Source organism: Dermacentor andersoni, chromosome 4, assembly GCF_023375885.2.
Source record: "Dermacentor andersoni chromosome 4, qqDerAnde1_hic_scaffold, whole genome shotgun sequence".
Taxonomy (NCBI): domain Eukaryota; kingdom Metazoa; phylum Arthropoda; class Arachnida; order Ixodida; family Ixodidae; genus Dermacentor; species Dermacentor andersoni.
In genome coordinates, this window is record NC_092817.1 from 144,929,646 (window position 1) to 144,956,728 (window position 27,083).

At 46.4% G+C, this 27,083-nt stretch overlaps 1 protein-coding gene across 1 annotated transcript in view; it reads left to right on the forward strand.

Annotated features, from left to right (window-relative positions):
- Positions 1–27,083, forward strand: part of LOC126537869 (MAM and LDL-receptor class A domain-containing protein 1-like) — a 255,308-nt gene that overhangs the window by 21,088 nt on the left and 207,137 nt on the right. The window contains exons 2-3 of the mRNA XM_050184966.3: positions 1,378–1,509; positions 6,625–6,878. Coding sequence (XP_050040923.2) covers positions 1,378–1,509; positions 6,625–6,878 — 386 coding nt within the window. The remainder of the gene's footprint in view (positions 1–1,377; positions 1,510–6,624; positions 6,879–27,083) is intronic.

Consider the following 27,083-nt stretch of genomic DNA (forward strand, 5'->3'; position numbering starts at 1 on the left):
AACAACAACGTTATATTCGCATTAGCCCGAGCATAGCAATTATACTTTCGAAATTAAGTAAAGAGCGCTCTCCCGCGTAATTATGCAGTTTTTATGTGAAGAGCTAGAATGTCCATGCAGAGGAGATTCTGCTGCGCTGAGAGAGAAGTTTTGGTGCCCTCTTGCAAATGATCCCAAAGTCGCAAAGTGTGTGCTTCCTCAGCTTTTACTCGGCCTAGACCCGGCAGAGCACTGTATAACAAATCGGAGCCTAGAAATGCTTTCAAAGAAAGTATGTATAAGATATTGCGCGCAAAGTGCGGTATGTTTTGCTGGGCGCCCTCATAATTTGTTCTCAATCGATAACTTGTGCTATCTTGCCCGTCCTATGTAAACATTTTCACAACTCAGCGAAGCACATTAGGCGCGCAATTTAGTGAAATGACTCCGGAGTTTCTGCGCGCCACCTCTTTAAGGCGGTCTTGAGATAAAACAAAGAGGAATAATATTGAGATTGTCATATCTTGAAGTCGATGGCAAGTGCATTAAAACGTCCTTTGCAGTGTTCTTTCCCTATAAAATCACCTTCCTAGGAGGGCGTATGTAGTGTGCCTGTATATTGACGCAGCGCTTCGATCTTCAAGTGCTGGTATTTTGTTTTTCTTGCCACGCTGTCTTTATTTTTTTTTTTGCGAGTGCCACGGTTTCTTAGGCGGTTTTTGAATTGTAGTTTCTGTTATGCATTCCTCCAGGGGTTGGTTGTCAACGGCGTATTTGCTTTTCAGTATTCTTTTTCAGTTACTTTATTATTTGGCAAATAAGCCCATGTGTATTTTTCGCTTGCCTTTCCGTAAATTTCTAGAAGCAAGCATTTTTCAGCGCTATCTTGACCGTCCTTTATCGCCTCTGTATAACGCTGCTTCGCACGGTTCTGACATGATGTACGGCTTGCTGGGGTTGTTTTAGGGGTCCTCGTGGTTTATCTGTGTGATTAAATGGTTGCTTTATCAGGAATGTGATACCCGATGCTGATCTTGTGCTTGCATTTCAATGTGACGTTTCTTCGAAAAACCTTAGTTGGAAGACAGTGCCAGTCGCGTGCTCTGGCCTCGTGCTTCTTTATTGCGCATTACCGTTTTACCCTTCGCCCCTGTGAACAACCGCCTCACCCAATAAAATATTTTACTAAGCCACTTGTAAAACTTACCAACAAAAGGTTAATGAACAGAAGAAGTTCAGTGTGAGTTCACAAGCATTTAAATCGCGACCGCTGGAGAAAGGTGATAGCCTTGTCATTCTGTAGAGTGCACGTGCCTCCAATCGTACATCACGCAGACCGACGGCGTTATATGTGTTCTTAAGCAACAGGTTTTCTTTTTTTATGCCGTTCGTGCCCAGACACGTGCACGTTCGAGGAGGGTCCTTGCAGCGAGTGGGTGTCCAGCGACTGCAGCGAAGGTGCTTGTTTCCAGGTGCACAAGGTTTCTGACATGAAGCACGGCCCCACCGTGGACCACACCCTTCACACAGGTGAGCCACAGGTACTTAGCTATCCCATGACTTGTCGTGTTACCGATTTTTGGGAAGGTCACGCTCCTCTGGGTACAGGGTGTACGCAATGAGCCCAATCCGCGAGGCGGTGGAAACGTCTCTGGGGCCATGTTTACGGTAGCGTCTGTCGCGGAGCGTCGGGAAAATGCCAGCGGTCTTCCTCGCACGAACATCTGATGCCTAACTTTGGCCCCGCCGTTCGCCTAGGGGACTTAAGCAGTCACTAATATATAAGTATGGCACGACACAATCCCACAAGCGCACTTTCTTTTATTAGCGTGATTTTTCGGCGCTTAAGCACATCGTTGACGTAAGACAGCACTCGATAGCCAATTCAGAAGAATATGTTGAAAAAGACGTTGGCCGGTTCGTGCGCATTAGTTGCTGCTTGCCGCACAGGCTTGCAACGAACGCGCAACCGTAGATATGGCGGACGCGCTAGCGCTCCTAGCGGATGACGTCATGTGCATACCCCCTATACCCTTCGCGCAGGCATCCATGTAAGGGAATGGTGACCCTAGATATAGAGGCACGTTGCCGAAGGAATACAGAATACTATCAGGGAACATTGAAAATGCATAAAAACGAAACCCATTGACAAAACGAAAACCCATAATGTTTTGCTGCCCAATCGAGTGTACCTGTAGGAGTTGCTTTGCAATAGGTTGCTTTTTGAGTAATGCGGTGTTGTGCTATACGATATTACACTGTGCGCTTGGGCCGTATACAAGGTTAATAATTAAGCGAGTTAAAGCATTTAGTGTAGTATGAAACATTTCTAGAGGTAAGGTCACTAATTTTGTTGCTGAAATAATCTGATGAGTCCAGTCGTGCAGTTCATTTAGCTGTCGGATTTGCACTTGTCCACACACGGCCCCTTCTGAGCAATAAGCGAACGCCTTTACCTTACGAGTTCCGCTGTTGGTGCGCTCGTTGTCGTCAAGCTTCTTTGAGTCATTTGGCCATCAGTGCTATGGTAAATCTCAAATTCTTTGAGGTGGTCACTATTGTTCATGAGCGTTAAATGATAGGCTGCAGTGTCCAGCTCTAAGCAACAGTTAATAATGCTTGTAGATGAACCAGTTCTTCTTCTAAGTCGGGGTAAGTTACGTTGAAGAGTTCATATTCACGAAAAGCTCTTACGCTAGAATTTTTCGTAAAAGAAAATTTCAGCGAATGGTGATGTTGAACATGTTATTAGTGATGGAGGTTGATCAATGGCAGAGGGAATCCACGAAAAAAAAAGACATTGTGTACTAGTCCTCAGGCTGCTTGAAAACAGCATGGTTGGAAGGTGGAACACCTAAGCAAAGGGCACAAACTAAAAACTGAAGCTTATCATCTTGCCGGAAACGTATCATCGTCGTCGTCACCGCCATTATCATCATCATCATCACCATCATCATTATCATCATCTTTTATGTTCATTGCAGGATGAAGGCCTCTCCCCGCGATATCCAATTACCCCTGTCGTGCGCCAGCCGATTCCAACTAGCACCTCCAAATTTCCCAATTTCGTCGCACCACCTAGTTTTCTGCCGTCTTCTACTGTGCTTCCCTTCCCTTGGTACCCATTCTGTCACCCTGATGGTCCAATGGTTACCTAATCTGCGCATTACGTGACCTACCCAGCGCCATTTCTTTCTCTTATTGTCAATTAGAATATAGTCTATGCCCGCTTCCTCTCTGATCTAAACCGGTCTCTTTCTGTCTCTTAGTTATGCCTAGCATTTTTCGCTCGATCGCTCTTTAAGCGGTCCTTAACTTGTTCTCAAGCTTCTTTTTGAGTCTCCAAGTCTCGGCCCCATATGTCAGCACCGGTAAAATGCACGGATTGTATACCTTCCTTTTCAATGGTAACGGTAAGCTTCCAGTCAGGAGATCACGATTGTCTGCCGTATGCGATCCAACCCATTTGTATTCTTCTGTGAGTTTCCATCTCATGGTCAGGGTTCCCTGTGATTAGTTGACCTAGGTAAACGCACCCCTTCACAGACTCTAGAGCCTGACTTACGATCCTGAACGCTTGTTCCCTTGCCCGGTTATTCATCATTACCTTTGTCTTCCGCATACTAATCTTCAACGCCACTTTTACACTCTCCCTGTTAAGGTCCTCAGTCATTTGTGTAACTCGTCTGCAGCGTTGCTGAATAGAACAATGTCATCGGCAAACCGAAGGTTGCTGAGGTATTCGCTGTCGATCCTTACTCCTAAATCTTCCCAGTTTAATAGCTTGAATACTTCTTCCAAGCAAGCAGTGAATAGAACTGAGAGATTGTGTCTCCTTGTCTGACCCCTTTCTTTATTGGTATATTCCTACTTGTGTAGAATTAGGGTCGCTGTACAATCTATGTAGATATTTTTCAGGGTATTTACATAAACGGTCTGTACTCCTTGATTACGCAATGCCTCTATGACTTCTGGTATCTCTGCGTAATCATATGCTTTTTCGTAATCTTTGAAAGCCATATAGACAGAGACAAAGCAGAGACAGGAAAGGCAGGGAGGTTAACCAGAAGATCACCCGGTTTGCTACCCTACACTGGCGGTGGGGGAAAGGGGAGAGTCATATAGAGAGCCTCATTGTACTCTACGCATTTCACGATAACCTGATGAATGATATGGTTTGATCCATTGTATGTATATATATATATATATATATATATACAGTATTCCTTCCTGAAGCCAGCCTGTTCCCTTATCTGTCTAAAGTCCAGTGTTGCCCTTACTCTGTTGGAGAGTATTTTGGTAAATATGTTATATAATACTGGGAGTAAGTTAACGCGCCTATAATTGTTCAGTTTTTTAACGGCTCCCTTTTTATGGATTAATATAATGTTTGCATTCTTCCAGTTTTCGGGGACCCTTGCAGTCAATAGACACTTCGTATAGACAGCCGCCAGTTTTTCTAGCATTATGTTTCCTCCATGCTCGATTAAAGCGACTGTTATTCCATCTTCTCCTGCCGCTCTTCCTCGTTTCATGTCTTGCAAGGCCCTTCTGACCTCATCGCTAGTTATAGGAGTTTCTGTATCCTGCTCATTACTGTTTCTAATTGAGGTATCCTGACTCCTCTGGTTACTTACTGTACAGGTCAGTATAGAATTCTTCCGTTGCTTTTACTATATCTTCGAGATTGCTGATGATATTACCCTGCTTATCTTTCAGTGCGTACAGCTTGGTTTGTCCTATGCCAAGTTTCGTTCTCGCTGATTTCAGGCTGCGTCCATATTTTACGGCTTCTTCAGTCTTTCTCACGTTATAGGTTCGAATATCACTTATTTTCGTCCTTTGTTACTTGGGAGAGCTTGCCTACTGTTTGCGTTGGATCCTTGCCTCCCACTTCCATGGTTGCTTCTTCAGCCAGCCTAGTTACGGTTTCATTCATTGACTCTATGTCATCTTCATCTCTCCGTTCTAAGGCTGCATATTTGTTTGCAAGTACCTGGGTGAATTTGTCTGCTTTTATCCTTACTGCTTCTAGATTGACCTGTTTATTCTTGACTAATTTTGCTCTTTCTCACTTCAAATTAAGGTGAATCCAAGCTCTCACTAACCTATGATCCCTGCTCTTTACCCTACCCATCACTTCTACATCCTGCACTATGCTGGGATTGGCAGAAAGCATGGGATAAATTTCATTTCTTGTTTAACCATTAGAGCTTTTCCAGGTCCAATTTCTGCTCAGCGTTCCCTGAAGAAGGTGTTCAATATTCTCAGCTTATTCCTTTCTGCGAATTCTGCCAGCATCTATCCTCTAGCGTTCCTAGAATCGACGCCGTAGTTGCCAGTCGCCTGTTCAACTGCCTGCTTACCCCCCACTTCTGCATTGAAGTCACCCGTTACTACTGTATAGCGAGTTTGCACTTTTCTCATCGCTAATTCAACGTCTTCATAAAATTGATCTACTTCCTCATCGTCGTGACTGGATATTGGAGTGTAGGCTTGCAATACCTTTAATCTATACCTCTTATTAAGTTTGATTACGACTACTGCTACCATCTCATTAATGCTGTAGAATTCGTCAGTGTTGCCCACTATGTCCTTATGGATCAGGAATCCTACCCCGTATTGCTTCTTATCAGGGAGACCTCTATAGCAGATGACATGGCCGTTATTCAGCAAAATATAAGCCTCACCAGTTCTTCTAATCTGGCCGATAATATCCCAAACAACGTGTGATAGTTCCCCAAGGAGTCCTGCTCAGCTAGCCTCACTCGACAGAGTTCGGCTAATAAAGGTTGATAGTGACAGGGTAAGTTTCCATTGTAGGCTTGTCCGGACCCAGATATTCTTAACACCCTATGCTGCATTGCAGGTCTGACCGCCGCCTTGGTCAGTTGCTCTGCAGCTGCTGGGAACTGAGGGCCGTTGGTTAATTGTAGATATTATCAGGGTGGTTTCGGCTGAATACTGCACCAGGGAGACCAATTCCTGTTCGGGTGAGGGAGTGTCTTTGTTCAAGCTTAATGGGCCTTCATAATTTTGTTGTACCTAAGTTAGTATAGCCCCACTCGCTCTCGGCATCTTTCGCCGGTGTCAGGCGTCCCTCCAAGCCTGCAGATGTAGTGCCGGGAACGTATATGTACGCCTGAAAAAGAACAAAACTTGCAGAAAACAAGGCAGTTTCATACGTTTTAAGAACAGCAGTAGAATTACTAAGCTTTTCGTTTTTTAGTGCTGTTCGTTGTTGGCCGACCGCCTTCCATAATAATACGTCGATCATCACGATTGCCTGGTACCTACCTACACTTTATACAATTTTCGCATTAGAAACATTATTGTGAATACTTACTCAAAACTTACGAAAATCCATTATTCGGTTTGGTTTTTCGTCATGTGCGTATTTTTTTAAGTTCCTATCCTGTCTTGTCATCCGTCGCGTGAACTGACCCATCTTCTTTAGAACAATATTTTCTCATGTGGTGTTTGCTCACTTCGTATGGTGTCTTCTAACGGCTCCCGTCCGTGTCTGTTTCCTAGTAAGATTTGTAGCACAGCTTATTCGGATTTAGATAGAAAGAGGGTCGCACAGATACCGACAGTGAATAAGCAACAACACTTAAAGTGCACATCCATTTATTTTTAATCCAGACGAGGGTTCGTGCTACTACGCAACGACCGGCTCCGCTGGTGACGGAAGCCGCACCGCCATGCTGGTGTACAAGACTACGGGCCCGCTGTGTTTCACTGCCTGGTACCACCAGTCAGGCACGGACCATCCACCGGCCGTCTTCTCGATGGAACATGACGACGGCGTCTGCACCGACTTCTACGCCACCCGGCGGGACGCCGCCGGCCGCTGGCAACGCGTGCGGTACTCGGAGAAGCACAGCGGGGAGGTTCAGGTAGGTAGTATTAAAAGAAAGAAGTCCCAGTTTCGCCCGAAAGGGGAAGCATCGATTGTGATAGCAAATTAGTGCACAGCTATTCGAAGTAAGGATAATAATTCTATCGCCCGTATAAACTTGAAAACATTCGCTTACTAACTGAATTAACAAGCATGGTGTCAGCGCGCACAAGCAAACATGAACACATCACACTCGATGAGCGCGGGCAGTAGCTGTCCAAACGCTGGTGTGAGCAACCGCGGCAGCAGCAGCGAGCGAAACGACCGCGTGGCCTATACTTCAACGCAAGAGCGGCGAGAACACAGCATGCGCAATGGTATGAGCCGTTTGCAGAACCCTTTAAAAATACGGCGCGCGTGCCCGCGCGCGGCCTTGCAAACTACGCACTTGTTGCTGGAGCCGAATTTATGGCGCGCGAGATGGAGCTGCGATAGTCTGTTTCCCTTGAGTCCGGCGGACTCTGTACACGTCGCAGATGGCGTTCAAGATACAGCTGTCCGGGTGGCATATTTACAGTTCCTAGTAAGTACAGCGGGGCATGGCACTTGCGGAGACGACGGTCGTTTGCGCGCATGCCCGAGTAAAGCGGGTGCGAGAGAGGAAATGTGGGGACTTTTGCTCCTTGAATATACGACTCTGCCTATGCACTAAGGAGGAGTTTCTAAGAGCGCGTTGTATGCGTTTCTCCCTAGACCTGCCGGCAGAACCCGCGGGGCGCGCTAGTGCTGAATTAGCACCGCAAGTTGGCGGCTGGACGTAATTATATTTATTCAATCGTGTTTTTTAGTAATTAAAACAACGTGCCATTCTTTTGCATTATTAGCGGCGCCTCCAGGACACCAAATCGACAACGGGGACATCAAAGCTAGAACCCGGACTGGTCCATGGGTTGGGGCTCGCCGAGGCCTGCGTGTGCCAGGGGAGTATAAGATAGGCTGTCCGCTCTCGCGGACAGCCAATTTTTTTTGCGAACACCCCCTGGCCTGCTTCAGCCTCCGCGGCCACAACCCACGGGCCACCCTGCTTCCAGCTTTGATCCCCCCGCTACCGCTTGGGTGCCCTGAAGATCCTGCGCCGCCTGCTTTAATATAAGCGCAGGTTCTCTCCTGGGCCCTCCGTTTGCCCACATGTGCCCTCCTGGAGCAGTGGTTGTAAAAATTGCAATCTATCGTCGCGTCTAAAAAAACGACCAGCGAATTATGTAACACCAGTCAGAACCTTGCCCCTTCCGACACTGCGATCACCAATTGAGGCGTCCGTGCCCACTGCCTCACCGCGCGGGCAGCCAGCGGTGCAGCTTAAACAAACTGGATTGCACTCCGCAATGCCGGCATGCCTCGGGGACAAACGCGTACAACACGCGTTAAGAAACCTCCTCCATTGTGCCTAGGCAGACTCACATATTCAGGGAGCAAAGGCCCCCAGATTTTCTGTCTCGCACGCACTCTTACTCGCGCCTTCGCAGAAACATCGAGCGCCCTGAGGAACGCCATGCCCCGCTGTACCTACTAGCAATTACAAAAACGCGTCCGGGCGAGCACGCGTGGCTACAAGGGCCGCTCGAAGGAGAACGCCCCCCCCCCCCCCCTCCCTCACTCCGGAGCCTGGCGCGTGTCGCCAGCCGGCGCGCTTCCTCTCTTTCAAGCACGAGATTGAGCCGCGATCGCCGGCTCACGCTCGCACGGTTTCACTCACATGTATACAGCATACGGCGCAAAGTGACGATTTTGTCGTCCTTGGAATTTATGCGGAACGCCACGGCGATGGCGGCGCCGACGCTGACGGCAGAAATGCTCCTGAAGTCTCCATATAATTGCTATCACAATGAAATAGTTGGGCGCTTCATATGTATATTATACTGCAGTTAAATAACGCAGGCTGCTGATGACAAGGGCTCCGGAGAAAAGGCTTCATTTAATTTATTTACTTCTAGATCAAGCATTCCGAAGAAGGTATTTTAGCTGCCTTTACTTAATGTCCGCCGATAAGCTGAAATTACACCCGCCCTGAAGAGTAGATAGTCAATACTGGCCCAACGTCGCTATGCAGACGTAGAGATTAGTTAACCGAACATTAGCTGCGTCTTTTCTACGCAGTTATGGGAATCGCGCATTCGTGTACGAACTCGCCAAATTTACAGTTGCTGTAGTTAAGTCCAGAATCCTACCTGTTACCTCGCGACCTCATTGGTGCAACGGCCTACGCGCGAGAACATTGATGCGCTATGTCATGTTAAGAAACGACTTCACATAACTTAAAAAGACGTTCGCTGATTTTAAACGTACGTATGGCTGGACATCATACTTGTCGCTATACTGTCTGGCACTCACTTGTGATGGATATGCTTTACGCTTGCTTAGAGAAGCATTTCATTGGCTCAAACCTAGAAAATGGAGCATTTGAGCTTCAACTTAAGTCTACTGTTTCTAGACTTACAATTGCGATTGTTTTATAAACCAGCCGCATCTACCAACCGGTGCTCTGTGGGTGATTTTAGATAAAAAGGGATGCGAGCCAATGGTGTAAAAGAAAATGTGCATTCGGCTGAAATATATGTTAGTGACAAGGCAAAACCTTTAATAATTCCTTTCTATGAATGAAATGAGGAGTTACGTATTCTATGGTGCGATTGAGGCACTGAAAAAAAATTGTGCACATGCAACGCTTTGCGGGAAGCCATGTAATACGAAGCGTTTTGCCGGTACTCGGCTATATACGGTTGCTTGTATTTCCGCAAAGCTATAGGAGGTGGACCTGCGTGTTTCTGTAAATTAGGTAGCTCTGTGCGTGCACCGCGAGCGTACGCGTATGCGACAAGAGCAGCACGACAACGGATACGTTGAAGACGATCGTATGGCGGCATAAGGCACGGTATTTAAGCCGGCTATTCGATGCGTGCTTACGACATGGCAGTTGATGGTTTCTACATAGGTAGTGGACGGTAAGCGTACGAAACACGGAACATTACGGCATCAACGTGTACTGCAATCGTGCGTACCTATAGCTAACTCATGTCATCATCATCATCATCAGCCTGGTTACGCCAACTGCATGGCAAAGGCCTCTCCCATATTTCTCAATATACCCGGTCATATACTAATTGTGGCCTTGTCGTCCCTGAAAACTTCTTAATCTCATCCGCCCACCTAACTTTCTGCCGCCCCCTGCTACGCTTCCCTTCCCTTGGAATACAGTCCGTAACCCTTAATGTCCATCGGTTACCTTCCCTCCTCATTACATGTCCTGCCCATGCCGATTTCTTTTTCTTGATTTCAACTAAGATGTCATTAACTCGCGTCTGTTCCCTCACCCAATCTGCTCTTTTCTTATCCCTTAACGTTACACCCATCATTCTTCTCTCCATAGCTCGTTGTGTCGTCCTCAGTTCAAGTAGAACCCTTTTCCTAAGCCTCCAGGTTTCTGCCCCGTACGTGAGTACTGGTAAGACACAGCTGTTATACACTTTGCTCTTGAGGGATAATGGCAACCTGCTGTTCATGATTTGAGAATGCCTGCCAAACGCACCCCAGCGCATTCTTATTCTTCTGATTATTTCACTCTCATGATCCGGATCCGCGGTCACTACCTGCCCTAAGTAGCTGTATTCCCTTACCACTTCCAGTGCCTCGCTACCTATCGTAAACTGCTGTTCTCTTCCGGGACTGTTAAACATTACTTTTGTTTTCTGCAGATTAATTTTTAGACCCACTCTCCTGCTTTGCCTCTCCAGGTCAGTGAGCATGCATTGCAATTGGTCCCCTGAGTTACTAAGCAAGGCAATATCATCAGCGAATCGCAAGTTACTAAGGTCATCATCATCATCAGCATCAGCCTAGTTACGCCCACTGCAGGGCAAAGGCCTCTCCCATACTTCTCCAACTACCCCGGTCATGTACTAATTGTGGCCATGTTGTCCCTGCAAACGTCTTAATGTCATCCGCCCACCTAACTTTCTGCCGCCCCCTACTACGCTTTCCTTCCCTTGGAATCCAGTCCGTAACCCTTAATGACCATCGGTTATCTTCCCTCCTCATCACATGTCCGGCCCATGGCCATTTCTTTTTCTTGATTTCAACTAAGATGTCATTTACCCGCGTTTGTTCCCTCACCCAATCTGCTCTTTTCTTATCCCTTAACGTTACACCTATCATTCTTCTTTCCATGGCTCGTTGCGTCGTCCTCAATTTCAGCAGAACCCTTTTCGTAAGCCTCCAGGTTTCTGCCCCTTAGGTGAGTACTGGTAAGACACAGCTGTTATACACTTTCCTCTTGAGGGATAGTGGCAACCTGCTGTTCATGATTTGAGAATGCCTGCCAAACGCATTCGAGCCCATTCTTATTCTTCTGGTTATTTCAGTCTCATGATCCGGATCCGTGGTCACTACCTGCCCTAAGTAGATGTATTCCCTTACCACTTCCAGTGCCTCGCTACCTATCGTAAACTGCTGTTCTCTTCCGGGACTGTTAAACATTACTTTAGTTTTCTGTAGATTAATTTTCAGACCCACCCTTCTGCTTTGCCTCTCCAGGTCAGTGAGCATGCATTGCAATTGGTCTCCTGAGTTACTAAGCAAGGCAATATCATCAGCGAATCGCAAGTTGCTAAGGTATTCTCCATCAACTTTTATCCCCAATTCTTCCCACTCCAGGTCTCTGAATACCTCCTGTAAACACGCTGTGAATAGCATTGGAGGTATCGTATCTCCCTGTCTGACGCCTTTCTTTATTGGGATTTTGTTGCTTTCTTTGTGGAGGATTACGGTGGCTGTGGAACCGCTATAGATAGCTTCCAGTATCTTTACGTATGGCTCATCTACACCCTAATTCCGTAGTGTCTTCATGACTGCTGAGGTTTCGACTGAATCAAATGCTTTTTCGTAATCAATGAAGGCTATATATAAGGGTTGGTTACATTCCGCACATTTCTCTATCACCTGATTGATAATGTGAATATGGTCTATTGTTGAGTAGCCTTTACGGAATCCTGCCTGGTCCTTTCGTTGACAGAAGTCTAAGGTATTCCTGATTCTTTTTGCGATTACCTTAGTAAATACTTTGTAGGCAACGGACAGTAAGCTGATTGGTCTATAATATTTCAAGTCTTTGGCGTCCCCTTTTTTATGGATTAGGATTATGTTAGCGTTCTTCCAAGATTCCGGTACGTTCGAGGTCATCAGGCATTGTGTATATAGGGCGGCCAATCTTTCTAGGACAGTGTTCCCACCATCCTTCAACAAATCTGCTGTTACCTGATCCTCCCCAGCTGCCTTCCCCCTTTGCATAGCTCCCAAGGCGTTCTTTACCTCTTCCGGGGTTACTTGTGGGATTTCAAGTTCCTCTAGACTATTCTCTCTCACCTTATCGTCGTGGGTGTTACTGGTACTGTATAAATCTCTATAAAACTCTTCAGCCACTTGAACTATCTCATCCATATTAGTAACGATATTGCCGGCTTTGTCTCTTAACGCACACATTTGATTCTTGCCTATTCCTAGTTTCTTCTTCACTGCTTTTAGGCTTCCTCCGTTCCTGAGAGCCTGTTCAATTCTATCCATATTAACGTTCCTTATGTCCGCTGTCTTACGTTTGTTGATTAACTTAGAAAGTTCGGCCAGTTCTATTCCAGCTGTAGGGTTAGAAGCTTTCATACATTGGCGTTTCTTGATCAGACCTTCGTTTCCTGCGATAGCCTACTGGTTTCCTCTTTAACGGCGTTACCACCGACTTCTATTGCGCACTCCTTAATGATGCCCATAAGATTGTCGTTCATTGCTTCAACACTATGGTCCTCTTCCTGGGTTAAAGCCGAATACCTGTTCTGTAGCTTGATCCGGAATTCCTCTAGTTTCCCTCTTACCGCTAACTCATTGATTGGCTTCTTATGTACCAGTTTCTTCCGTTCCCTCCTCAAGTCAAGGCTAATTCGAGTTATTACCATTCTATGGTCACTGCAGCGCACCTTGCCGAGCCCGTCTACATCTTGTATGATGCCAGGGTTCGCGCAGAGTATGAGGTCGATTTCATTTCTAGTCTCACCATTCGGGCTCCTCCACGTCCACTTTCGGCTAACCCGCTTGCGGAAAAAGGTATTCATTATCCGCATATTATTCTGTTCTGCAAACTCTACTAATAACTCTCCTCTGCTATTCCTAGAGCCTATGCCATATTCCCCCACTGACTTGTCTCCGGCCTGCTTCTTGCCTACCCTGGCATTGAAATCGCCCATCAGTATACTGTATTTTGTTTTGACTTTACCCATCGCCGATTCCACGTCTTCATAGAAGCTTTCGACTTCCTGGTCATCATGACTAGATGTAGGGGCGTAGACCTGTACAACCTTCATTTTGTACCTCTTATTAAGTTTCACAACAAGACATGCCACCCTCTCGTTAATGCTATAGAGTTCCTGTATGTTACCAGCTATGTTCTTATTAATCAGGAATCCGACTCCTAGTTCTCGTCTCTCTGCTAAGCCCCGGTAGCACAAGACGTGCCCGCTTTTTAGCACTGTATATGCTTCTTTTGGCCTCCTAACTTCACTGAGCCCTATTATATCCCATTTACTGCCCTCTAATTCCTCCAATAGCACTGCTAGACTTGCCTCGCTAGATAACGTTCTAGCGTTAAACGTTGCCAAGTTCATATTCCAATGGCGGCCTGTCCGGAGCCAGGCATTCTTAGCACCCTCTGCAGCGTCGCAGGTCTTACCGCCGCCGTGGTCGGTTGCTTCGCAGCTGCTGGGGACTGAGGGCCGGGGTTTGATTGTTGTGTTCATATAGGAGGTTGTGGCCAAGTACTGCACCAGGGTGGCCAATCCTGCTCTGGTGAGAGAGTGCGTTACCGGTTCTGGTCACCGGGATCAGGCCGCACTCCAGGCCTGTTTGTGCAATTTTCTCAACACACGGTTGTTGTTTTTTTCTGGTATTTTCGGGTGGAGAATTGTGCGGCCCGGGATTTGAATCACGGTCCTCTTGCACGGGAGGCGGATACTGTACCGTCCCCGCAGGAGTTAAATTTAAAAATAAATTGTGGGATTTTACGTGACAAAACCACTTTCTGATTATGAGGCACGCCGTAGTGGAGGACTCCGGAAATTTCGACCCCCTGGGGTTCTTTAACGTGCACCTAAATCTAAGTACACGGGTGTTTTCGCATTTCGGCCCCATCGAAATGCGGCTGCCGTGGCCGGGATCCGATCCCGCGACCTCGTGCTCAGCAGTCTAACACCATAGCCACTGAGTAACCACGGCGGGTCCCGCAGGAGTTGTACGCCTCATTTAATATACAGTGGTGCCCTATTTGATCAGTCAAGGTGGACCAATCTGAGCTCGGTTATACCGCACGGATGGCACTCGGCTAGAGAACCTGGTATTTATGACCTGCACATGTGAGGCCATACATATTTGAAGATATATATCTCTTTTTTTATTTTAGGAGGGTTCCCGTACAGTGATAAAATGAAGGAAAAGACATTAAAAGAAATAAAAAAGAAGAAAGAAAAAGGGGCGAAAAAAAGGAACATAACAGCTGATTTGAACTCGTGACCCTTCGATGTTGCCCGGAAAGATAGCTCAGTCGGTTGGTTCGTCAGGCCCCAGGCCACTTTCAAGCGCCACAGCTCCTGCTCCGAGCCTCACACTTACGTGGAAAGGGACTCATGTTGTCCGCGATAGTCGGTTTTTGCTCCGAGTGGTTGGAAGGCATACTTTCTTGGAAGAATGGCTGCCCGAGGAGAAGAGCGAACTCGAGCAGCTTTAGAGACAAGGAAAACTGCCTTAAAATATTTAGACTTGAGGGAAAGCTTCGTTAACAAACTATAACACGGCAATCAGAACTTGAATACGACGAGAGAAATTATTGAGACGTTAAAAATTTCCTTGAAATAAATATGTTTTGCGAGACAAATGCTTGTAAGTATTGAACCTCTTAAAAGATGAGGGGAAATTTGCGCTCACCGAGAGGGCATCGTCCGTACGAGACCACCACCAGGCACCTTACTGAGACTTGGAGAGCTTTGCGGCCGGAACAAAGCCTCCCGTCCCCGCCGGCCAAGAGGGGGAAACGCGCTTTCCGATCGCTCAAGGTTGCGCGGACATAGTATAACTCTAGCGTCTAGGAGAAGCTTAACCAGGTGCGATGGCGGCACGCATAGCGTGGGAAGCTAGCCGCCAGAACAACAATCTCAAGGACTGCTGCTGACGAGGGCGAAATACCTTCGTGTAATTATAATAACCCTAATAGGACAACTTTCGAAAGAAAAAAAAGGAAACGGCCCAGAGGGCTATACTACGAGAGCTATGACTGATAGTTTTCTATATATATATATATATATATATATATATATATATATATATATATATATTCATCTCATCTATGGGATCGCATGCGCGCGCTGTTGCTTTGTCTCTGCGTGTAGTAGTTAAGAGAGCCAGTTTAAGGGCGGAGAAGAAGGAAGAAAAGGAAAGCAAAAACTGCAGCGCCGTGGTTTCAAAGCGCACCCGTGGTAGAGAAACGGAAGGCGATATAAGCGTGCGTAGCCATGATACGCACACGACAAACTGCCTTAAAATATTTAGACTTGAGGGAAAGCTTCGGTAACAAACAATAGCACAGCAATCAGCACTCGAATATAATTATAACCCTAATAATAATTGTAAATATACATCTTATCTATGGGATCTAATGCGCGCGCTGTTTCTTTGTCTCTGCGTGTAGTAGTTAAGAGAGCCAGTTTAAGCGCGGAGAAGAAGGAAGGAAAGGAAAATCTCTGAAGCAAAATTGCAGCGCCGTGGTTTTAAAGCGCACCCGTGGTAGAGAAACGGAAGGCGATATAAGCGTGCGTGGCCATGATACGCACACGACAAACTGCCTTAAAATATTTAGACTTGATGGAAAGCTTCGTTAACGAACGATAGCACGGCAATCAGCACTAGAATATAATTATCACCCTAATAATAATTGTAAATATTCATCTCATCTATGGGATCTAATGCGCGCGCTGTTGCTTTGTCTCTGCGTTTAGTAGTTGAGAGAGCCAGTTTAAGGGAGGCGAAGAAGGAAGGAAAGTCTCTGAAGCAAAATTGCAGCGCCGTGGTTTTAAAGCGCACCTGTGGTAGAGAAACGGAAGGCGATATAAGCGTACGTGGCCATGGTACGCACCCGACAAACTGCCTTAAAATATTTAGACTTGAGGGAAAGCTTCGTTAACAAACTATAACACGGCAATCAGCACTCGAATACGACGAGAGAAATTATTGAGACGTCGAAAATTTCCTTGGATAAACATGGTTTGCGAGACAAATGCTTGTAAGTTTTGAACCTCTTAAAAGATGAGGGGAAATTTGCGCTCACCGAGAGGGCATCGTCCGTACGAGACCACCACCAGGCACCTTACTGAGACGTGGAGAGCTTTGCGGCCGGAACAAAGCCTCCCGTCCCCGCCGGCCAAGAGGGGGAAACGCGCTTTCCGATCGCTCAAGGTTGCGCGGACATAGTATAATTCTAGCGTCTAGGAGAAGCTTAACCAGGTGCGATGGCGGCACGCATAGCGTGGGAAGCTAGCCGCCAGAATAACAACCTCAAGGACTGCTGCTGACTAGGGCGAAATACCTTCGTGTAATTATAATAACCCTAATAGGACTACTTTCGAAAGAAAAAAAAGGAAACGGCCCAGAGGGCTATACTACGAGAGCTATGACTGATAGTTTTCTATATATATATATATATATATATATATATATATAAATGTATATATATATATATTCATCTCATCTATGGGATCGCATGCGCGCGCTGTTGCTTTGTCTCAGCGTGTAGTAGTTAAGAGAGCCAGTTTAAGGGCGGAGAAGAAGGAAGGAAAGGAAAGCAAAAACTGCAGCGCCGTGGTTTTAAAGCGCACCCGTGGTAGAGAAACGGAAGGCGATATAAGCGTGCGTAGCCATGATACGCACACGACAAACTGCCTTAAAATATTTAGACTTGAGGGAAAGCTTCGTTAACAAACTATAACACGGCAATCAGCACTCGAATACGACGAGAGAAATTATTGAGACGTCGAAAATTTCCTTGGATAAACATGGTTTGCGAGACAAATGCTTGTATGTTTTGAACCTCTTAAAAGATGAGGGGAAATTTGCGCTCACCGAGAGGGCATCGTCCGTACGAGACCACCACCAGGCACCTTACTGAGACGTGGAGAGCTTTGCGGCCGGAACAAAGCCTCCCGTCCCCGCCGGCCAAGAGGGGGAAACGCGCTTTCCGATCGCTCAAGGTTGCGCGGACATAGTATAATTCTAGCGTCTAGGAGAAGCTTAACCAGGTGCGATGGCGGCACGCATAGCGTGGGAAGCTAGCCGCCAGAATAACAACCTCAAGGACTGCTGCTGACGAGGGCGAAATACCTTCGTGTAATTATAATAACCCTAATAGGACTACTTTCGAAAGAAAAAATAGGAAACGGCATAGAGGGCTATACTACGAGAGCTATGACTGATAGTTTTCTATATATATATATATATATATATATATATATATATATATATATATATATATATATATGTATATATATATATATTCATGTCATCTATGGGATCGCATGCGCGCGCTGTTGCTTTGTCTCAGCGTGTAGTAGTTAAGAGAGCCAGTTTAAGGGCGGAGAAGAAGGAAGGAAAGGAAAGCAAAAACTGCAGCGCCGTGGTTTTAAAGCGCACCCGTGGTAGAGAAACGGAAGGCGATATAAGCGTGCGTAGCCATGATACGCACACGACAAACTGCCTGAAAATATTTAGACTTGATGGGAAAGCTACGGTAACAAACAATAGCACAGCAATCAGCACTCGAATATAATTATAACCCTAATAATAATTGTAAATATTCATCTCATCTATGGGATCTAATGCGCGCGCTGTTGCTTTGTCTCTGCGTTTAGTAGTTGAGAGAGCCAGTTTAAGGGAGGCGAAGAAAGAAGGAAAGGCAAGTCTCTGAAGCAAAATTGCAGCGCCGTGGTTTTAAAGCGCATCTGTGGTAGAGAAACGGAAGGCGATATAAGCGTGCGTGGCCATGATACGCACACGACAAACTGCCTTAAAATATTTAGACTTGAGGGAAAGCTTCGTTAACAAACTATAACACGGCAATCGGCACTCGAATACGACGAGAGAAATTATTGAGACGTGGAAAATTTCCTTAGATAAATATGGTTTGCGAGACAAATGCTTGTAAGTATTGAACCTCTTAAAAGATGAGGGGAAATTTGCGCTCACCTAGAGTATATCGTCCGTACGAGACCACCACCAGGCACCTTACTGAGACGTGGAGAGCTTTGCGGCCGGAACAAAGCTTCCCGTCCCCGCCGGCCAAGAGGGGGAAACGCGCTTTCCGATCGCTCAAGGTTGCGCGGACATAGTATAGCTCTAGCGTCTAGGAGAAGCTTAACCAGGTGCGATGGCGGCACGCATAGCGTGGGAAGCTAGCCGCCAGAATAACAACCTCAAGGACTGCTGCTGACTAGGGCGAAATACCTTCGTGTAATTATAATAACCCTAATAGGACTACTTTCGAAAGAAAAAAAAGGAAACGGCCCAGAGGGCTATACTACGAGAGCTATGACTGATAGTTTTCTATATATATATATATATATATATATAAATGTATATATATATATATTCATCTCACCTATGGGATCGCATGCGCGCGCTGTTGCTTTGTCTCAGCGTGTAGTAGTTAAGAGAGCCAGTTTAAGGGCGGAGAAGAAGGAAGGAAAGGAAAGCAAAAACTGCAGCGCCGTGGTTTTAAAGCGCACCCGTGGTAGAGAAACGGAAGGCGATATAAGCGTGCGTAGCCATGATACGCACACGACAAACTGCCTTAAAATATTTAGACTTGAGGGAAAGCTTCGTTAACAAACTATAACACGGCAATCAGCACTCGAATACGACGAGAGAAATTATTGAGACGTCGAAAATTTCCTTGGATAAACATGGTTTGCGAGACAAATGCTTGTATGTTTTGAACCTCTTAAAAGATGAGGGGAAATTTGCGCTCACCGAGAGGGCATCGTCCGTACGAGACCACCACCAGGCACCTTACTGAGACGTGGAGAGCTTTGCGGCCGGAACAAAGCCTCCCGTCCCCGCCGGCCAAGAGGGGGAAACGCGCTTTCCGATCGCTCAAGGTTGCGCGGACATAGTATAATTCTAGCGTCTAGGAGAAGCTTAACCAGGTGCGATGGCGGCACGCATAGCGTGGGAAGCTAGCCGCCAGAATAACAACCTCAAGGACTGCTGCTGACGAGGGCGAAATACCTTCGTGTAATTATAATAACCCTAATAGGACTACTTTCGAAAGAAAAAATAGGAAACGGCCCAGAGGGCTATACTACGAGAGCTATGACTGATAGTTTTCTATATATATATATATATATATATATATATATATATATATATATATATATATATATATATATATATATATATATATATATATATATATATATATATATATATATATATATGTATATATATATATATTCATGTCATCTATGGGATCGCATGCGCGCGCTGTTGCTTTGTCTCAGCGTGTAGTAGTTAAGAGAGCCAGTTTAAGGGCGGAGAACAAGGAAGGAAAGGAAAGCAAAAACTGCAGCGCCGTGGTTTTAAAGCGCACCCGTGGTAGAGAAACGGAAGGCGATATAAGCGTGCGTAGCCATGATACGCACACGACAAACTGCCTGAAAATATTTAGACTTGATGGGAAAGCTACGGTAACAAACAATAGCACAGCAATCAGCACTCGAATATAATTATAACCCTAATAATAATTGTAAATATTCATCTCATCTATGGGATCTAATGCGCGCGCTGTTGCTTTGTCTCTGCGTTTAGTAGTTGAGAGAGCCAGTTTAAGGGAGGCGAAGAAAGAAGGAAAGGCAAGTCTCTGAAGCAAAATTGCAGCGCCGTGGTTTTAAAGCGCATCTGTGGTAGAGAAACGGAAGGCGATATAAGCGTGCGTGGCCATGATACGCACACGACAAACTGCCTTAAAATATTTAGACTTGAGGGAAAGCTTCGTTAACAAACTATAACACGGCAATCAGCACTCGAATACGACGAGAGAAATTATTGAGACGTGGAAAATTTCCTTAGATAAATATGGTTTGCGAGACAAATGCTTGTAAGTATTGAACCTCTTAAAAGATGAGGGGAAATTTGCGCTCACCTAGAGTATATCGTCCGTACGAGACCACCACCAGGCACCTTACTGAGACGTGGAGAGCTTTGCGGCCGGAACAAAGCTTCCCGTCCCCGCCGGCCAAGAGGGGGAAACGCGCTTTCCGATCGCTCAAGGTTGCGCGGACATAGTATAGCTCTAGCGTCTAGGAGAAGCTTAACCAGGTGCGATGGCGGCACGCATATCTTGGGAAGCTAGCCGCCAGAATAACAATCTCAAGGACTGCTGCTGACGAGGGCGAAATACCTTCGTGTAATTATAATAACCCTAACAGGACTACTTTCCAAAGAAAAAAAAGGAAACGGCCCAGAGGGCTATACTACGAGAGCTATGACTGATAGTTTTCTATATATATATATATTCATCTCATCTATGGGATCGCGTGCGCGCGCTGTTGCTTTGTCTCTGCGTGTAGTAGTTGAGAGAGCCAGTTTAAGGGCGGAGAAGAAGGAAGGAAAGGAAAGCAAAAACTGCAGCGCCGTGGTTTTAAAGCGCACCCGGGGTAGAGAAACGGAAGGCGATATAAGCGTGCGTAGCCATGATACGCACACGAGAAACTGCCTTAAAATATTGAGACTTGAGGGAAAGCTTCGGTAACAAACAATAGCACAGCAATCAGCACTCGAATATAATTATAACCCTAATAATAATTGTAAATATTGTAAAGGTATTCTCCATTAACTCTTATCCCCTAATCTTCCCAATCCAGGTCTCTGAATACCTTCTGTAAGCACGCTGTGAATTGCATTGGAGAGATCGGATCTCCCTGCCTGACGCCTTTCTTTAGTGGGATTTTGTTGCTTTCTTTATGGAGGACTACGGTGGCTGTGGAGCCGTTATAGGTATCTTTCAGTATTTTAGGTACGGCTCATCTACACACTGATTCCGTAATGCCTCCATGACGGCTGAGGTTTCGACAGAATCAAACGTTTTCTCGTAATCAATGAAAGCTATATATAATGGTTGGTTATATTCCACTCATTTCTCTATCACCCGATTGATAGTGTGAATGTGGTCTATTGTTGAGTAGCCTTTGCGGAATCCTGGCTGGTCCTTTGGTTGACAGATGTCTAAGGTGTTCCTGATTCTATTTGCGATTACCTTAGCAAATACTTTGTAGGCAAGAGACAGTAAGTTGATCGGTCTATAATTTCTCAAGTCTTTGGCGTCCCCTTTCTTATGGATTAGGATTATGTTAGCGTTATTCCAAGATTCCGGTATGCTCGAGGTCATGAGCCATTGCGTACACAGGGTGGCCAGTTTTTCTAGAACAATCTGCCCACCATCCTTCAGCAAATCTGCTGTTACCTGATCCTCCCCAGCTGCCTTCCCGCTTTGCACAGCTCCCAATGCTTTCTCTTCTTCTTCCGGCGTTACTTGTGGGATTTCAAATTCCTCTAGACTATTCTCTCTTCCATTATAGTCGTGGGTGCCACCGGCACTGTATAAATCTCTATAGAACTCCTCAGCCACATCAAGTATCTCCTCCATATTAGTAACGATATTGCCGGCTTTGTCTCTTAACGCATACATATGATTCTTGCCAATTCCTAGTTTCTTCTTCACTGCTTTTAGGCTTCCTCCGTTCCTGAGAGCATGTTCAGTCCTATCCATATTATACTTCCTTATGTCAGCTGTCTTACGCTTGTTGATTAACTTTGAAAGTTCTGCCTGTTCTATTGTAGCTGTAGGGTTAGAAGCTTTCATACACTGGCGTTTCTTGATGAGATCTTTCGTCTCCTGCGTTAGCTTACTGGTATCCAGTCTAAGGGAGTTACCACCGACTTCTATCGCACACTCCTTAATGATGCCTATAAGATTGTCGTTCATTGCTTCAACGCTAAGATCCTCTTCCTGAGTTAAAGCCGAATACCTGTTCTGTAGCTTGATCTGGAATTCCTTTATTTTCCTTCTTGCCGCTAACTCATTGATCGGCTTCTTATGTACCAGTTTATTCCGTTCCCTCCTCAAGTCTAGGCTAATTCGAGTTGTTACCATCCTATGGTCACTGCAGCGCACCTTGCCGAGCACGTCCGCATATTGTATGATGCCAGGGTTAGCGCAGAGTATAAAGTTTATTTCATTTCTAGTCTCGTCATTCGGGCTCCTCCACGTCCACTTTCGGCTATCACGCTTGCGGAAGAAGGTATTCATTATCCGCATATGATTCTGTTCTGCAAAGTCTACTAATAACTCTCCCCTGCTATTCGTAGAGCCTATGCTATATTCCCCAACTGACTTGTCTCCAGCCCGCTTCTTGCCTACCTTGGCATTGAAGTCGCCCATAAGTAGAGTGTTTTTTTTTTTGCTTTACCCATCGCTGATTCGATGTCTTCATAGAAACTTTCGACTTCCTGGTCATCATGACTGGACGTAGGGGCGTATACCTGTACGACCTTCAATTCGTACCTTTTATGAAGTTTCACAACAAGACCGGCCGCCCTCTCGTTAATGCTATAGAATCCCTGTATGTTGCCAGCTATATTCTTATTAATCAGGAATCCGAGTACTAGTTTTCGTCTCTCCGCTAAGCCCCGATAGCACAGGACGTGCCCGCTTTTTCGCACTGTATCTGTTTCATTTGTCCTCCTAACTTCACTGAGTCCTATTATATCCCGTTTGGTGCCCTCTAATTCCTCCATGCCATGTCATGTATCTCTCTATGTCATGTAGTGTATCTTAAAACGACGATGACATTTGCATTCTCACGAAGAAATCTTCTAACATCATTAAGTGGGAGTCACTACAACGTCGCAGAATTTCTACGTAGCCTGCTATGAGGAAAGTACTGAGGGAAGTGGGCCATTTCTGCAGATAGTGCAGTCTAACACGACGCGAGCTGCCACAAAGAAAGAAGACGATAAAGTGGCACGGGGCGCACGCGCCGTATGATTCAAAGACCTGGCTGGCTTTTCAAGGAGAAAAGTTTGCGTACAATCGTGGCCGAACGGAAGTGAAGAAAAAAAACTACGGCAGAACTCATCTCAAGATGACTGTCGACGTTAATGCCAATAGCAATTGCGCAACGTAGTGACAGACCATGCTCCCGAAGTGCCGCCTCCGTAACACGTGTAGTGCCAATTCCGAGACTTCCATTGATGAAGCTATGTACTACATAATCTGATATCATTTCCCTTTGATATGACACGCGGTCGTCATGGTCCCCTATGAACATGGAGGCGTTACACAAGGTGTGACACAATGACGGTTAACACAATGACGATGGTATGAGGAAGTAGGAATGATAACGGTGGAAAGCCAGTGGCGTACAATGACGACGGCATGACGACAATTACATGACAATACTATAGTTATGACGATGGTACATTGACGACCGCGTTATGACGACAACATGAAGACAATGAGATCATGACCATGACGATCATGCGACTATGATTGTACGACGACAATAAAATGAAGAAGTGACCAAGAGGGCATGGCAAAGACTGCATGGCAACAGATGCATGACAGTATCTGTGTGTCGTATGATTGGAAGTATGGGAGCAGGCCTCACACAGGAAGGACAAAATGATCACAGAGAGGTTTTAATGGCACGGGGATGGGACTACAGCAACGTACACGATAACACACATGAGTGATTTAAATTTTGTCTGACGCTTACATATACGCACAGCGCCATGTAGGATGACGTCTGATCGTGTGTTTGCTTGCACACGACAACGCACTTGAACCCTCTGCTGCACCGGAGCACGCCGGCGTCGGATCCTCACACAGCAGTGGAGCAGGCCGGCTCAGGCACAGGGACAGCCCGACCTGTTCTCCCAGCTCACTCAGGGACACCGGCCTTGGGTAGACGGACAGCCCGGCTGGTTCGGCATTACTGCCCCGCCTGAACAACTCAGGCTGGTGGCATGACTGCCTTACTTGCTTGCTTGCTCCTCACTTGCGGTGCTTACCGACTAAGGGGCACTGGCCAACCAGCCGGCGGTTAAAGATTGAAGGGAAGGGGAGAGAGAAAAACCTAAACGTAAAAGTAGATCAAGGTGCAGTCCGCTAATTAAGAAATAGATTTATGTGGCAGATACCGAAATAGAAATGTTTGTAACTATATACAAACAACAAATCTTGGTTTTGTTTTTGGGTGGCATTAGAATAATTTCGGACACACAATCAGCGATTTAATGATCTATCCAATTATTGATTTCGGGAATTAACATCGTAGCCTTCTTGCGTCACAGAAATAGTCGCCAATGGCCACGCCTATGTTCCTGTGGCTAAAGCCCAATGAAGGAGTGCCGAAGGAGAGGCGATTTTGAGTAGGTAAAGAAATACCCGATTTTGGGAATGAAAATTATAAGTTGTTCCTCTGATTTCTAATTGGACGGCATGCTAGTATAAAGTGATCAATGTTTTCTAGATCCTGGCAGGTAGGACACAGGTGGGACGGTGCCAGACCAGACCTGTCTACGTAAAAAATTAATGGTGGGATGCGGCATCGTAATGTTTTATGGATATTTTTAATTTGCGTGTGGAAAACCATTTATTGCCCCATGAAAAGGACAATTGATTAAATTCTGACGTTTGGATTTTCAGTTTTGTAGAATAACGGAATAAGTTAATTAATCTTTATTAAAAAGAATGGTCCAATAGTTTTTGTTGTGGTGGCCTCAGGTGGCGGCTCAAAGTCCTTAGACTCTCGCGGCACGTTCGACTTGCCGGACGGCCCAGCGCTGGTCTTCCAACTCCGAGCTTTTGAGAGCCGCTATTCGGCGGTGCCTACGCCAACGGAGAAGGTCGCCGGCGGCGCCCGCAGCCTAGGCGGCGTCGGGATGCAGTGAGGCCTCCTGTACGCTGGTAACGACCGCCGTTATGGACGCGTCGCGAACCGCGGCGGTTTCAGTACCGTCGTTGCTGGCACATTCCCAGAGCATGTGTCGCAGCGTTTCTCTGTGTCCGCACGCTTTAGACGCACCTGTTTTGTATAATCCTGGGTAACAGTGGCGCAAGACGCCTGGACTAGGGTAGGTGTGTGTTTGCAGTAAGCGTATTATTACGGCCTCATTCCTGCGTAATTTATCGTGCGGTGGCGTAAAGGTGCGTCGATTTCGATTCTGTATAGTGTTGGGCGAGGTCTCTGAACGTGGTCTCGAGATCGCCCCACGCCCATTGTGATTCTTGTTGCTGCGTTACTGTCATTGTATCCCGATCCGGCAGATCCGACGCCCCGCTCTCGGCGGCGGAGGCGGCGGCCACCTAATCTGCGGTGGCTCGGCATGTGAGACCTTGAGCAGTGGCGTGGGCCCGCGAGCGCTACGTCGGTGTGTGCCGAGGTCCAGAAGAGCAAGACCGTAAAAATTTGGGGTTGTGAGGGCGATGTCGAGTTGCCGTCGTCACAAGTTTGGAGTATGCGAACCGCTTCACGCGAGACGCAGCCGCTGGCGAAGCGGCGGATTTCCGCCGGCGAGTCGCTGATCACGATCGCAGCGTTTGGCACCACGGCGAGTGCTAGGGCAATCACGGCTTCTTAGGTTGCCTCCGTGTGCCCCGTGGTCAGCGTGGCGCTCGCAAGGCACCTACCCGTACGCTCTACAACCGCGATGGCGTGTGCGCTTCTTGCTTCTCTATACCGCGTGGCGTCTACGTACACCGCCTCGTTGCTGTTGTCAAACGTCTTTTGAAAGCTGCTTGTTTGTTTCTTGCGTCTCCCGACGTGATGCGCCGGGTGCATGTTCTTGGGAAGCGGCGGGAGGATCAGGTGGTCGCGGGCCGACGCGGGAACCGCCATCTTTTCTCCTTGTTGAGTGTTGTGCGTGATGCCGCGCCACTCAAGGATGCGTCGTCCTCTCTTTGACTTGGCTAATCGTTTGTATTGCGCAACGTCGTGCGCCTCGATTAGCTCGTCAAGTGAGCTGTTAAGTGCGAGCTCTAGAATCTTGTCGGTGCTCATGTTGAGTGGAACGCCAACCGCCCTATTGAAAGCCTTTCCCATCGTGCACTTTATCTTTTTTTTTTTTCGACCCTATCCACTTCATGTAGGGGGGCAACATACGTTATGCTGCTTATCGCGTGCGCCTGCAGAAGACGGATCACGCAGTTTTTGCGCGTACCGTTGCGTCCATTCGTGATGCGACGCAAGAGTCGGATTGTGTAGTCTAGCGAACGACAGAGTCTTCGCACAATCTCTCCGTTATGGCCATTTGCCTGCAGGTTTAACCCTAGGATTCTAGTTTTGTCAACGTGCGGTATGTGAGCGTATATAATACGCATATTGAAGTACTCCGGTTTCTTATCGAGCAGGCATTTACGACCTCGGCTTGGGGTTTTATAGATTAAGAGATCGGACTTGGTCGCCCACCACTCGAGACCCGTTCCTCGCAAGTAATCCTCGACCGCACCTACTCCCGATTGTAGCGTTCACTCGACGTGACCGTCACATCCTCCCCCGGAACCCAGAGGGTAATGTCGTCCGCTTAGAGACTGTGGTGCAATCCTTCTACTTCTGTTAGTTTTTCGGGTAGGCCGAGCAGAACTACATTAAAGACTTGTGGTGCTATGACGGAGCCTTACGAACGGGTGGATGTCAGATTTTTCCATTAAGAATATTGGAGAAAGGACAGATACCTGCGGAACTACTTTAGATTGATTATATTTTTGCGTCAACAAGCCACTTCGGGAACAGTAAAAGTTCCTACACCCTTTAAAAATTCGTATATCTACTTTATAATATACCCAGTAAAACTCATGCTATTTAAAGCGTGAAGGAGTATGATATGGCTCTGCTTTCGCTTGCTTTTGCTAAATCAAGGATCTCTAAAGCTGCATGCTGGAGCCTGTTTCGAGCAAGTTTAATGCGTCCCTCTACATCCACATATGCGCACCATAACGAGAATCAAGGTCTGAATCTAATCTGACATGAGCTTAATAATGTATTATTTTGAAACACTTTATGATAAGAATCTGCAATACCATTTCTATTAATTTTATGACATTTCAAGTTAGTGCGATTAGCCATAT